The sequence below is a fragment of the Astatotilapia calliptera genome, chromosome 2, assembly GCF_964374335.1.
Source record: "Astatotilapia calliptera chromosome 2, fAstCal68.1, whole genome shotgun sequence".
NCBI classification, from domain to species: domain Eukaryota; kingdom Metazoa; phylum Chordata; class Actinopteri; order Cichliformes; family Cichlidae; genus Astatotilapia; species Astatotilapia calliptera.
The window spans coordinates 13,764,101-13,777,017 of record NC_137423.1 but is presented as its reverse complement, the minus strand read 5'-3'; the positions used below and the strand labels follow the sequence as shown (position 1 = coordinate 13,777,017).

The 12,917-nt window shown below is 40.1% G+C and overlaps 1 protein-coding gene across 3 annotated transcripts in view; it reads right to left on the bottom strand.

The window, feature by feature from the left end:
• The window catches only part of glra1 (glycine receptor, alpha 1), a 132,898-nt gene that overhangs the window by 105,691 nt on the left and 14,290 nt on the right, over window positions 1-12,917 (bottom strand). For all 3 annotated transcript variants that reach the window (XM_026185135.2, XM_026185144.2, XM_026185152.2), the window contains exon 2: window positions 181-305. In XM_026185135.2, coding sequence (XP_026040920.1) covers window positions 181-305 — 125 coding nt within the window. The remainder of the gene's footprint in view (window positions 1-180; window positions 306-12,917) is intronic.

Below are 12,917 nucleotides of genomic sequence, written 5' to 3'. Positions count from 1 at the left end.
AAACATGTTATTTTCCTTTTTTCAGTTAAGCTAATAAATACAAACCTTATCTTTGGTGACATTCTTGGCTAAACAGGCATTTAGAGAAGGTAATAAAATGCAGACACAGCGCAGGTCTTTTCAGGGTACGTTTGGCTACATTCCTGTTTTATCCGACTGAGTCTTGGTGGCAACGCCTACCTTTAAAATTTGGTCGGATTCTGGCATCGTACCCCGAAACCTTGCCCATGAGCTTGTCCAGAAATTCGGACGGTGGCATCGGGGAGGCAGCTTTCCTCGCTGCAGCTTCTTTGGATGCTGCCAAGCTAGAAGAGAGAAAGGTAGACATGGTCAGCAAGAGAGGAATGGTGGATCCCAACAGATTTATGCAGCCTGGCAGTGTTACAAACAAACAATTACGTTTCATGTAAATGATCCAAAAAAGACCTGATTAACCCCAAAGATTACATAAACCCCGCCATTCAAACCTTTTACTGGCAGACATGTCTGTGAAGGTTCTTAGTCATCCAGGTCATCGTAGTCTAAGGAGCTTGGAAAGTAAGGCATCTGGACTTCTTTAAGTTGCTTGAAGACATTTCATCTGAGAAGCTCCTTCAGTTCCAAGAGCAAATGGTGGAGAGTCCCAGATTTTAAGCCCTATGGGAATGTCCCCCCCAAGAGGGTCATGGATTGATCCTCTACCTCTACATGAGCCAAGGTGTGAAAACGGGTGTAGGTCACAATCAACCAAGTTACGGGTGAATCCATAGTGAAGCCTAGTCCCACCCTATCATGTAATTTACAGAGGTCAAATGCCCCAGGGTGTGAGTGGGCATTAAGGCATCTGGGAAGAGATCTCAAAACTGGATTATAAATGGCAGAGAGTCAGTGTCATAAGCCCTCTGTTCAATGATGGTCATTCACAGTGGAGATAAATGGCTTCTTTCACTCCTCTTTCAAACCATCTGTCTTCTCCGTCCAAAATGCTTAAAATCTGGGATTCTCCACCAGTTGCTCTAACAACTGAAGAAGCTTCTCAGATGAAATGTCTTCAAGAAATTTACAGTAGTCCGGACGCTTTTCTTTCCAAGCTCAATAGACTTTAAGTGAACCTCATTTCCTCATTTCAATGACCACATCACCATAAAAGAATTACAGAGCTAAAATCACAGGTTGGTGCACTTTCACCCAAACATGATGTTTCTCAAACACAGATGAAAAGCAGCCATCACGGGTCATGAACACAGGCTGTCATGTGTTACAAGGAAATCTGACGAAAGAACCAGAGCATGGCTGAAGTGTACGAAAAGCCACAGCGTACGTACTCACATGTAAGTCTGAGCTGTTGATGGCCTGAGAGCACATCTTTTACTCTAGTTTAAACAAATTTGGTAACAAAACACGTTCATTTGTGATTCTAATCTATAAAAACAATGTACCCGTGTGAGAAAAAGCTGACAGCCAGATTCTTTGTTGTTGTTGTTCATTTTAACAAAGAGGTAGTTCACACTAATAAATGATTAAATCAAATATCTTAAAAATCACCTTTGGTCCTCTGGAGGTTTTCCCTGCTGGCATAAAGCAGCTCCCGTCCACACCACAGATTCAAATCAAATTAAATTTATCCTCATTTGATTTCATTTCGTTTTATCTATTTTAATTAAAAACTGACTAATTAAAACTTTACAGTCTGTGACTTTAACGCCTGGCTACAAGAAACATGCTTATTCTTTTCATGAAGTTGTTACTCAAATGCTGTGATTCACTTAACCAGCTCCCATTGATTTTGCAGTTCAGTTCTTTACCTTATTAAGCTCATCATGCTCATTAGATGCTCTCTGCATAATGCCAAATCCCCAGCACAGCCTTGAGCCCACAGACATACAACGAGTCCAGAGCAAACAGTCAATAACGCTGAACACACAGACGATGATGGACTGCGCTAAAAACCAAAGCGAACAGCTACGGCACATCAAAGAAAGACAAACAGGCACCAAGCGGCTCTCCTGTTGCCATGAGGATCACTGTGGTGACCCAGCTGAAAATATTGGTCTTGACAGATATAGTAAATGTCAGTGCAGCTTGGGACATAAACGCTCCTGCATTTATTGAAATGAAGATGAGCTGTGTTCGTTACCTACAAATGTGGCAAAAAGTCCAAGTCATTAAACTTCCCACTGCGAGGCCTGAAAATATACTCAGCATTTTACTGCAGGGGAGCATTCCTAACTCAGAGCTTAAAGCTAAACAACAAGGGGCCTATTACGCTTTCTGTTATTTTCTGTCATATTAGTTCTCTCATAATGGTAGTGAGGAAATTTCTAATGATGAGGTCAGCGTCTGTACAAGTTCAGTTCAATTCAATTTTATCTATATAGCATCAAATAAAAAAATAAAAAAACAGTTGCCTCAGGCACTGGTACAAAAAGCTGCAGGCTGCAGTAAAATCTCTTCATATGATTATCAGACACAAAGTTCTGTGAACACACTGCTGTTCAAACCTCTGTTTGCAAGAGGAGGCCAATCAGAGGAAAGCTGGATTTAAAGGGAGGCAGAGGATGAACTGAGAGGCACAGACCATCGTGAGTCAGTCTGCAAAATCTCACTTCAATTTATATGGCATCAAACCAACAGAACAGTTGTCTCAGGGTAATTTATAGTGTAAGGTAATGAGCTTCTCACCTGGAAAAAAAATCTGTATTTAGAATAGGACTATCTGAAACTCGTACATGTAAAAAAATCACAATTACATCCTAATAGATTCCAAAAATCTATTAGGATGAGGAAAAATCTGTTTCCCACTGTTGAAGCCTTCCCAAACATCCTTACTTTATAAAACAACATATCTCCAAAACTTTGGATATTTCAGATCTGAGCACCAAATGCAAGCTTCTGCAGCTGTTCCAGCTGTCGTGACTCCGAGCTGATTATTAGTTATTGATGTGGCTTTTAGTTCCTGTGCCACAGCCTGTTTGAACCCTGTGGTAATGCACGCCTCTGAATTTGGAATTAAATGCTTGGCTGCTTCAGTTGGATAGAAAGCGAACTGACAGTGACTCTGAACTGACCCGTGGCCCGACAGTGGAGGTGCATTAGTGGCCACTTGTAGTACAGTTTGTATTTCATTGCATCATTTCCTGCTGGGTCCAGAGACAGCACGGACAGCAGTGCGATCCGAGCTATAAATACGCTGCTGAGCTGACCCACTTCATCTGACCGCAGCTCCACGATGAGCTTTGTTATCCAGGAAGACATGAGAAGAACTCTGAAAACCTTTCACCGTGCCAGCTTTGTCCTAATGAGTCGATGAATTAATCAGCAATGAGGACTGAATGAGGACTGGGTAACTATTAGTTTCTGTTCTTCATTCTCATTCATATTTTTTGGATTTTTTTAAGTGTAATTAGTTTAATTAAATTCTACAAATACACTTTCTTCCATGTCAGTGTCCCTAAGAAAGTAGATAAAAGCATGTAAGCATTTTTCTAGCACCTGTCATGACAGTAAAGGGGTTAACTACTGAACGTCATAATCAGAATACTTTATTAATCCCAGAGGAAATTATGTGGTCACTGTTGCTCCATGACAAAAAAAGCAAACAAGTTAAAGTACTACAGTTAAAGTAAATAGCTTGAATATAAAAATATCCCTGATATAATACACAAAAGAAATATAAACTATGAAGTTGAAATTAAGGTGACAACAGTAAAGGATGTGCAGAATGTCATGGTCCTGGGTCTTTTGACCCAGCGTTTTAAGTTTGAGTTTATTTTGTTCATTAGGTTATCTAAGTTCATTTGGTTATTAGACTCCTTGTGTTTTCTTCCCCTGTATTTAAGCTTCCCCTCACCCTTCGTGTTTCATGCTGCGTGTCTTATGTTATCAAGTTTGTATTATCATGCCTAAGTGTTTCTAGTTCTTATTATTTCCCCCTCGTGTTTCCAACCATGTTAAATCTCCCCTGCTCTTCATGCGTTTCATGTCTGTGTCTTACGTTGTCAAGTTCTGGTTGTCGTGTCTAAGTCTGCATGTTTCCTGTTTTATTTTGAAAAGGGGTCTTGTGTTCTGTGCTCATGCGGTTAGTTTTACTCTTGCCTGTGCATCATTATGTCTATCCTAGTCAGCTGTTTCCTCATGTGTCTCCACTTCCCCTAATCACCTGCTGTGTATTTAAGTCCTCTATTTTCAGTGTGTGATTGTCAGGTTGTCTGTTGTCCATGCCATGCCATGCGTCCAAGTTTCTTGTCTAGGTTTTTCTTATTGTTTGTTTAGATTCCCCAGTTTAGGTTTGTGTTAATTTTGCTTCAGTTTGCCTTGCCCTTTGTTTGTACCCTTTCTACCAGCCATATTAAACGGCTCACCTTTTGTTAACATTCAAGTTTTGTTCCCTGTTCCTTGGAGTCTGCATTTTGGGTCCTTTTTTCAATTCATACAGTCTGCCCTCGCCAGACTGTGACAGAACGACCTGACAATCACACACTGAAAATAGAGGACTTAAATACACAGCAGGTGATTAGGGGAAGTGGAGACACATGAGGAAACAGCTGAAACACGAGGGGGAAATAATAAGAACTAGAAACACTTAGGCATGATAATACAAACTTGATAACATAAGACATGCAGCATGAAACACGAAGGGTGAGGGGAAGCTTAAATACAGGGGAAGAAAACACAAGGAGTCTAATAACCAAATGAACTTAGATAACCTAATGAACAAAATAAACTCAAACTTAAAACGCTGGGTCAAAAGACCCAGGACCATGACACAGAACCGCAGGGCTTTGTGCTTTCAAACTAAAATCTACGCCATAACTGCAAGCCCCTCTGAAACCATACCCCGCAACCTGATGTGCATCTCACTGGAAATGTGACTGCACGTCTGTTCAGCACCGTTGATTCGTCCTGTGCATTTCTACCTTTTCCCTGCAGTTTTTAAGTTTATCAGTAAGAGAATAGCCATCATCATTTCAACAGAAGGAACAATAATCATAGCATCAATGTAAGGACTGAAACATGTCAGAAAGTTCCTGTAGGGAGATTGCTGAAACTATCAGAGTGTACAAAGAAGTGGAAAAACGTGAGGGACAAAGATGTCCGACCCCCGGAAAGAATGCCCAGAACAAAGAGCAAGTGCCCAGGAGGGAAAAGGTCCCCGCATCTAAGGCGCTTCTATCTAGACTAAACAACGATGTCGTAGTTACATCATAGCTCTACAAAGACTCACCGCAGAGCTCTGAGTCACGCCTTAGTTAGGTTTTATTAAATAGTTCCTCTTATAATCTTTACTTGTTAATTTATGTATTCTCTCTCTTTCTATCAGTACATCAACTCATTCTTTGTTTTTATTTTTATAGACTAACTGGATTGTTTTGCTTCTCTTTGGTCCTGTGTGTATCTCTGTCATTTTAATCTTATTATTTTCTTCATTTGGTCTTTTTGCTTAAAATGTTCTTAATTTTCACTCAAAGTGTAGAAAAGTGTCCTTCAGCTTCATTTAATCCATCATATCAGAGCAACGTGTGCACATAAACCTGGTTTTAAGGCCAGGTTCAGCAGCGGTCCATGACTCGCTCTAATGATCATATTATTGCTACAAAAAAAAAAAAAAGATTCCTGATTTTTAATGAATAAATAAATAAACACTCAGACAGTTTAACTGTTACTATATAAATAGTTAAAAACGGTGAATACGGTTCATGCTGTTGCACGGGGAGCATATTTATACGTCACTGTGGTTCCTGAGCTTGCGTCAGACTACAATCATCTCACTTCTCTCTAAACACAAATAAAATAAATAATAATAATAAAATACATTTTTTACCTACTCAGGGACTGTGGATGAACATTAGCTAGTAGCTAAATCTGGTGCAATGTTTCATCTTTGTTTTTGTACCCGGTCCCTGAAAAATAAATGTTAATGACTTTTAAATTTTATTTTTATTTCAAGTATCCGATCAAGCTGACCGAACTCCTCTTTGAACGTCTGAACCTAAACACAGGTCATAAATAAAATCAGGGCCTAATGGGAATTTTAATGACATGCATGTTTTATGACGGATCGACTCGGACCAAACCTTCTCAGAGTGAGTAGATGTTATGGATTTTGCTTCTGAGGAATAATTCATTTTGGTGCTGGAACATTCCCACTTTACAGCACTCAAACATTCAGCGGTTGTTTTCAGCCACCATGACTTTATCCCAGCTCAGGATATCAATGATTGAATATAGACAAAATTATTTCCTAAGATACTCGAGTCCAGACGACAAAGTGGGGCAGCAGCAACAGGACTTTTTGGGCTGTTTTCTTATCATTTCAGAGTTAGCTGAGTTCAAAGGGTCATTAAATTAGCTGGTCTGTTGTGACTTTCCTGTTTTCAAACTTACAGTTTGAACAGTAAATGTGAGAATGATGATTATTTAACCTCCTGATGAGTGTGTGGGAGGAGTGCGCTGCCGCTGCATTAATCTCTCATAAATTAAAATGACAGATGATACAGTCGATCACGCTCACCTTCTAAATGTAAAACTGCAAACCATGACTTCCAATATGGTAAATTGTGCCGCGCAGCTTGATAAATAGTGGCATTAGCAATTCATAAACACGTAATGCGGCCGGCGCTGTCGCTTTATCAGGAAACTGCTGATCAGAATCGCAGTCCGCCTGGAGAAGACGGGAATTATGATGGAGCCGTGATTGGAAAACAAAACAGAAAGGGACAAATCTCTCACTAGTTCTTGTCTCATGTGTACACAAGCATGATGATGAAGTAAATATACACATACACACACAAACCAGCATGCCCTCTTCAGTGAAAACACTGGAAAACAAATCATGCGGGCGGGGGGGGGGGGGGGGGGTTAGGGTTAGGAGAGCAGTGTGTGTGAGTGTGTAGTTGTGTTGTAAATGTTTGTGTGTTTAGGAGAAGGACCAGTAAGGAAAGTTTGGACACTGTCTCCATCTACACTGCTACCAGCCACTAAGGTCATCCCGTCCTGTTGGGTAACCGGCCAAGCTGCTCGCAGAGTCACATGACACACACACACACACACAGTCTCCATCAGTCTGTGGTGTTAATTGCTGACAGTAGTTCACGGTGTTGTTGATAATCATAAATCTTCACAGTGATAATGACATTATAATGATCATAACTGAGTATTAATGACAGGGATGGAAATAAGTTGGCCTGATGAATGATAATCACCGTGATGAAGAAACCTAACCACATAAACACGGGAAACCCCCCAACCGAAGACTAATGATGCCTTTGCTAACAGTTATTCAGCGTGTCCACGCGGTCAGCTGAGCCGACGTGATTACAGATTTAGCACTGTCACTGTTCTTTCTCTGGATCAGGTTTACTGCACAAACATGTTTTTGCACACGTTCAACTGCCAGACCACCACATCCCAGCAGGTGGACCTGAGCACTGGACACTAATGTCCACAACCAAACTGCACACAGAGTTAGCCGAGGAAAAAGTTAAACACCTACAACGAAGGATCAAAAGAGACCATCTCTGTTTCTGCTGATGTGAAACTCAAGAGCTGATTGCTAATCGAATGGCTAAAAGGAAGATCAGGGGGAGGCAGAGTTTTCTGCTACTATCTGTTAGAAGCTCCTACCCTCTGTGTGTCAGGTGACTGGGAGCTGTAAGCAGGGCGGAACAGGTGTACTTACAAAGACTGAAGAGCTAGCACCTGCAGAGTGACTGAGCTAAAGAGAATCACAGTGGTCACATGACTGTGATCAGGTGATTTTATGCAAACAGGAAGTTAACAAATAAATTAATGAATGAAAAGAAATATTATAGGAACGTGAATATAATAATGTATTAATTGAGTGTTTATGAATCAAACACAATTGTAAAAAATAAAAATTGCGATGTGAAACGTTGGCACTGTATGAAAGTCCCCTCACTGATGTTTTCTTTGCCCTAATGATTTTCCACACTGCCATACATGAAGGATGAGGCCGTGTTTCTTTTCTGACGGGCTTTGCTGTTAAATGACGGCGAGGCTGACGACATTATAATGATCATAAATCACAACACAGATAATTATATTAGAAGAATCATGACTGATGATGATCAGAGTGAAAGGTTTAAGTAAGCGTCACATTATGAGTCTTGTCCAGGCTTCTGATTAACCTGACATGTTGCTGTGTTAGCCTGCTAGCCTGTTAGCTTTAGGTTTATCTGTCTTTCTTGGTATTTTGTTGACTTGTAAGGTGTGAAATCTCTCCCTGTAAGATGTTGAATGTTTATTTAAATATTAAAAAGGATGATCTGGGGAAGGGAAATATCACCGTGACATACAAAATAACTTATTTTTGGCCTTTCCTCACATAACCTGCATCAGTTTATGTAAGCTGTGTGTCCACCCTGGTTTAGCTGGACACACGTCAGTCACACAGAGGCAGCGGTTACAGTTGGAGGGACTGAATGACATCTCCTGCAGGCTGAGTGGGGGGATTTTGACTCGGTCTGCTGCCTCGTGATTCAGACTGCACAGTTTTACACTGGGAGCAAACCTTGATGGAGGCTTACTTTGGGCCAGTTAGGAACAGGATACATGAAGATTTTGTGCCATCTGTGGCCTTTCAAAGTCTGGAATTTTGACCTTTAGTTGAACACCCTGGAATTTGGCCAGCCTGCAATTTTTAAATGCCAGTGCACAGAGTCGACATGTGTCACACCTTACAGTCTGATCAGAAGAAAGTCTCAGATGGCCGAAATGTCACGTTTGAGAAAAAATGCCGACAGAAGCTCCGGTTTATAAAGAAATTCAAAAGAGAAAGGATGTGATGCACAGAAATATATGAGAAACACATCAGATCAGATCAAAGAGACAATAATGATCATTTTTTAAGGGCAATTATAGCGAGCAGAGGGATGGCTGTCTTTCTGAATTGGCACATGATTCACGAGCCACCTGCAGCATACGTCGGACTTTGGAAAAGTGCTGCAGGCCTGTTAGTCATCAATAACCAATAACACGAAGACATTTTCACTCATTTAAAAGTCAGTTTTAAAGGTTATGCCTCATACAGCAGAAATGACACATCTGAAACACTCGGACACGCATGTTGAAGAACTTCACACAGACACCAAGCTTATAAAATAAATATTTGTCCAAATATGCCGCATGACAGAATCTGATGTTTGAGACATGGAAAGCAAAGAAAAGTACAAATCTGCAGAGAATCTGAAAAAGTTCTTAAAAGGTGAAGTGGTCTGTGCTTTCTCTACAGAGTATTCCAATTAAATATGATAATATTTATAATATTTTATATGCAATAGAGCACATTTAAACCATGTGAAATAAGTGTAATCAAAACCGATATAGAAAATAAAAGTATGGTTCATGGTTCAACAGCCTCTTCTCTAACATTTATTGGTTATTCATTGCCTGCATAGTAAACGTTTCCAATAAATAACAGTTTAAAGTTTTATTGCTTTTGTTTCAGCCAAATTAAAGATTTTCAGGGGCAACAAGTACAATTTTTTGGCAAACCTCAGTAATCTGAAAAATCATACAGCAGCAGTTTTTTGCACTGAATGGCAAATACGCTGATTATATATATATTTTAATGAAGGTTATTTTAAATCCAGTGTACAAACTTTTAATCTACAAATATCTCTCCTAGCTGACTTTAATGATCTGTCAGTGATATTTGTGTCTAATTGTGGCTGAGCACACAGTGTAGGCAAAACTGAGATTTAAGGCTGTGATTCTTACACTTGTGTAAATGTGATCGTCTCTGTGGAATTGTATGACAGTAGAAGAAAACTCCATGGGAACAACACTGTCCTCAGTCAAACTCTTATCCGACGCATTTTTGTCACCTTTCACTTCATCAACGATAAGATGCCACTGCGCTCAAAGTGATGATGTGGAATCTAATTTCCATACTGACATTTGATGCTGCGCACCACCTCAGTGGACTAATTTAAATTAGTGCTTTATCTTAATCGATACCATTTTAAGTTTTCTTACTTCTACCAATCCATCTGTATTTTTGGCTACTGCTGAGTAACTCTGTGCATGCTTGTGTTATTTAACAGATTTTATTCAGAGACTCACAGGATCGTTAATGCAAAAGCTTGGCCAGTAAAGAGACAGCACGGCTGAGTGTCTTGTCATCATTAATGGCTCAGGTCAGTGTTGACGTTCAGGTTTGTGGATCTGATGCCAGAAAACAGCGTTGCTGTAAACTGTGGTGTATGTAGCACAAAACCTGAGACGGCTCTCGACACATAAGAGTACGCAAAGTAAACTTTTAGGTTTAGGTTAAGGTTTAGAACCTTTTTTATGGTAAAATGTGCCAAACTACAGGTTACATATAGTAGACATATAGTAACTAATTATCCATATATTCCAACATCTTTGCACTCTGAACCATAAATAAGCTGTACATGTTGTTATTTACACCGAGAGCAAAGAACTAGTGGGAGCTCAGTTCATTGTTTGTGTACACACACTTGGTCAGTAAATCTGAATCTATCAGGGGCTGGGTTTGTGACCCAGCACTTTGACTTTGTTGTTGTATTTGTGATTTCTTAGGCATATTGAAAGGATGTTAAGTTCTAGCACTATTATCAGGTCGCTTTAAGTTTTAATTCTAGTTTAGGTTTTTCTGTGTATTCTTAGTTATGAGTGTGCTCCTGTTCTCTGTATTATAGGGTCTATCTTGTCCTCAGTGTTTTACTTTCAGTACCCCTGTGTTTAGGTCTCTCTTGTTGGTTCGTGCTTCTAAACCATGTTTCATGTTGTCAAGCTCATGTCATGTCGACGTTCCGTTATGTCCCGGTAGGAAGTCTTGTTTCTATGTTCATTGTGCTTAGTGTTACTTTTCATCATCGTCATGATATTAATTTGTGTCAGCTCTTTCCCCATGTGTTTCTACTTCCCCTGATCACCTCCTGTGTGTATTTAGTCTGTGTGTTTTCATTCTGTCCTTGTTGGATAGTCTGTGTATTTACCCACCACGTCACATCATGATTAAACCTTTCACGATTCTGCTCAGGTTATGTTCATGTTTCTTGTCCCTGTTGACTATTTATGACTAATTTTTTCCAAGTTATGCTCCACATCCATTATTCAGGCAACACACAGTCAGCTCCCGCCGGCCATGACAGAGTCTATATAAAGTACATTTAATATGACTCATCCTCCTCACGTACTCTTAACCGACCCTACAAGTTGGTGCGATTTAGCTTATTTAGGCAGTGCCACAGTATATTTCCTTTTTGTTTACACATTGATCACATTTTAAAGTGATGACATTTTTAAGCTCATGAACATTGTAGGGTCTTTACCTTACAGTATAAAGTGACTTGTGATTTGGTGCTGTATAAATATAATGGTCCCTGAACTTAGCACTTGGTACAAGAATGTGATCTCACACTCGCTGGTGAAACTCTGTGAAATCCCCCTTTAATTAAATACCTCTTGTTAAAATGAATACGTATGATTGTATGATTATGATAACTGATATCATGATCTGAGATTACTGTGACTGCTGAGCTCAAATCACACTAATTCTCCACCCTGTTGTACTTATTGTCTTTTTTAAAAGTTGCTTTCCTGTTGAAATAGTCACATGACTGAATGACAAAGCACGTGCGGTCAGCTGATGATCGTCTGTAAGTGTCGACAGTTCAGAGAACTCGTCAGAACGCCTGTGGACAACGACGATAATGGCATCTCCCAAAAACTGTAATGAAGCAGTGCCAATCAATGAGAAGACGACCGTGGTTAAGGGGCTTGGGAAGCACATCTGTAACCGGAAGGTCGCCGGTTCGATTCCTGGGCTCTCTGTCCTGGTCGTTGTGTCCTTGGGCAAGACACTTCACCCTACTGGTGTTGGCCAGTAGGGTGAAGCGAGGCTGCCATATCAAGGCGCGATATGGCAGCCTCGCTTCTGTCAGTCTGCCCCAGGGCAGCTGTGGCTACAACTGTAGCTGCCTCCACCAGTGTGTGAATGTGAGAGTGAATGAACAGTTCTGTAAAGTGCCTTGAAAAGCACTATATAAATCCAATCCATTACTATTATTAAGACATCAGGACTCTGAGACCCGTCACACATCCAGTTCTGTTCTCAGTGACAACAAATTAGGTGGATCAAAGATTATCTCTGTGCCGATAATTCCTGCAGCAATGTGACGAATCGGCGCTTAATCCTCTTTACAACAACGGCCGGTGGGAGTGAGATCGGATCAAGCTCTTAGAGAAAAACAAATTTCTGTTGTTGGGCATGGCCCTCGTCGCACAGATGATACAATAAAAGCATAAGACCCGTGTGAAATGCTTCCAAATTAGCGGTGAACGCGCACAGAGCTCGGCTGATGACAACCAGATTAGTCACAGATTACACCAGCGTGCCATTGACACAAAGATCATTTTTCCCGGACGTGTAGCGTGAGGTGACACTGAATTACACTGAAACTGTGAACTCTTCGAGGGGGAGTCTGGTTTTGTTGACCTTAAACTAGAGAATAATCAAGTTCCAGATTGTGTAATTGTTACGGCACAAAGTGTGGGCTGTGGGGGATTTCTGACAGAGTAAAAATAATATCAACAGATTCTGTAAAAACATTTAAAAACTGATCGACTGACTGGTTTGCTGTATACAGAGAGTGAATGTGATATTTCTATGTGATTTTTCATTTCTTGTTGTTTACTTGCAGTTGAATCTACGTCTCCTATAACTGTTCAATGCTTTAACATAAGTGTCATTTCTGACCCTGAAGACATATGTATGTGTATTAAATTATAGACTTTGATTTCAATGATCATTCTGCTGTTAATTATTCCATAATCAGACTCTTGTTTTCAGATTTTTCAGTAATATTTCAAGCATTTCTGCACAAATATAGCATATTTTCAAATGTTTGTTAAATTGTAACAAAGTATGAAAAAAACACAATGATTTTGTT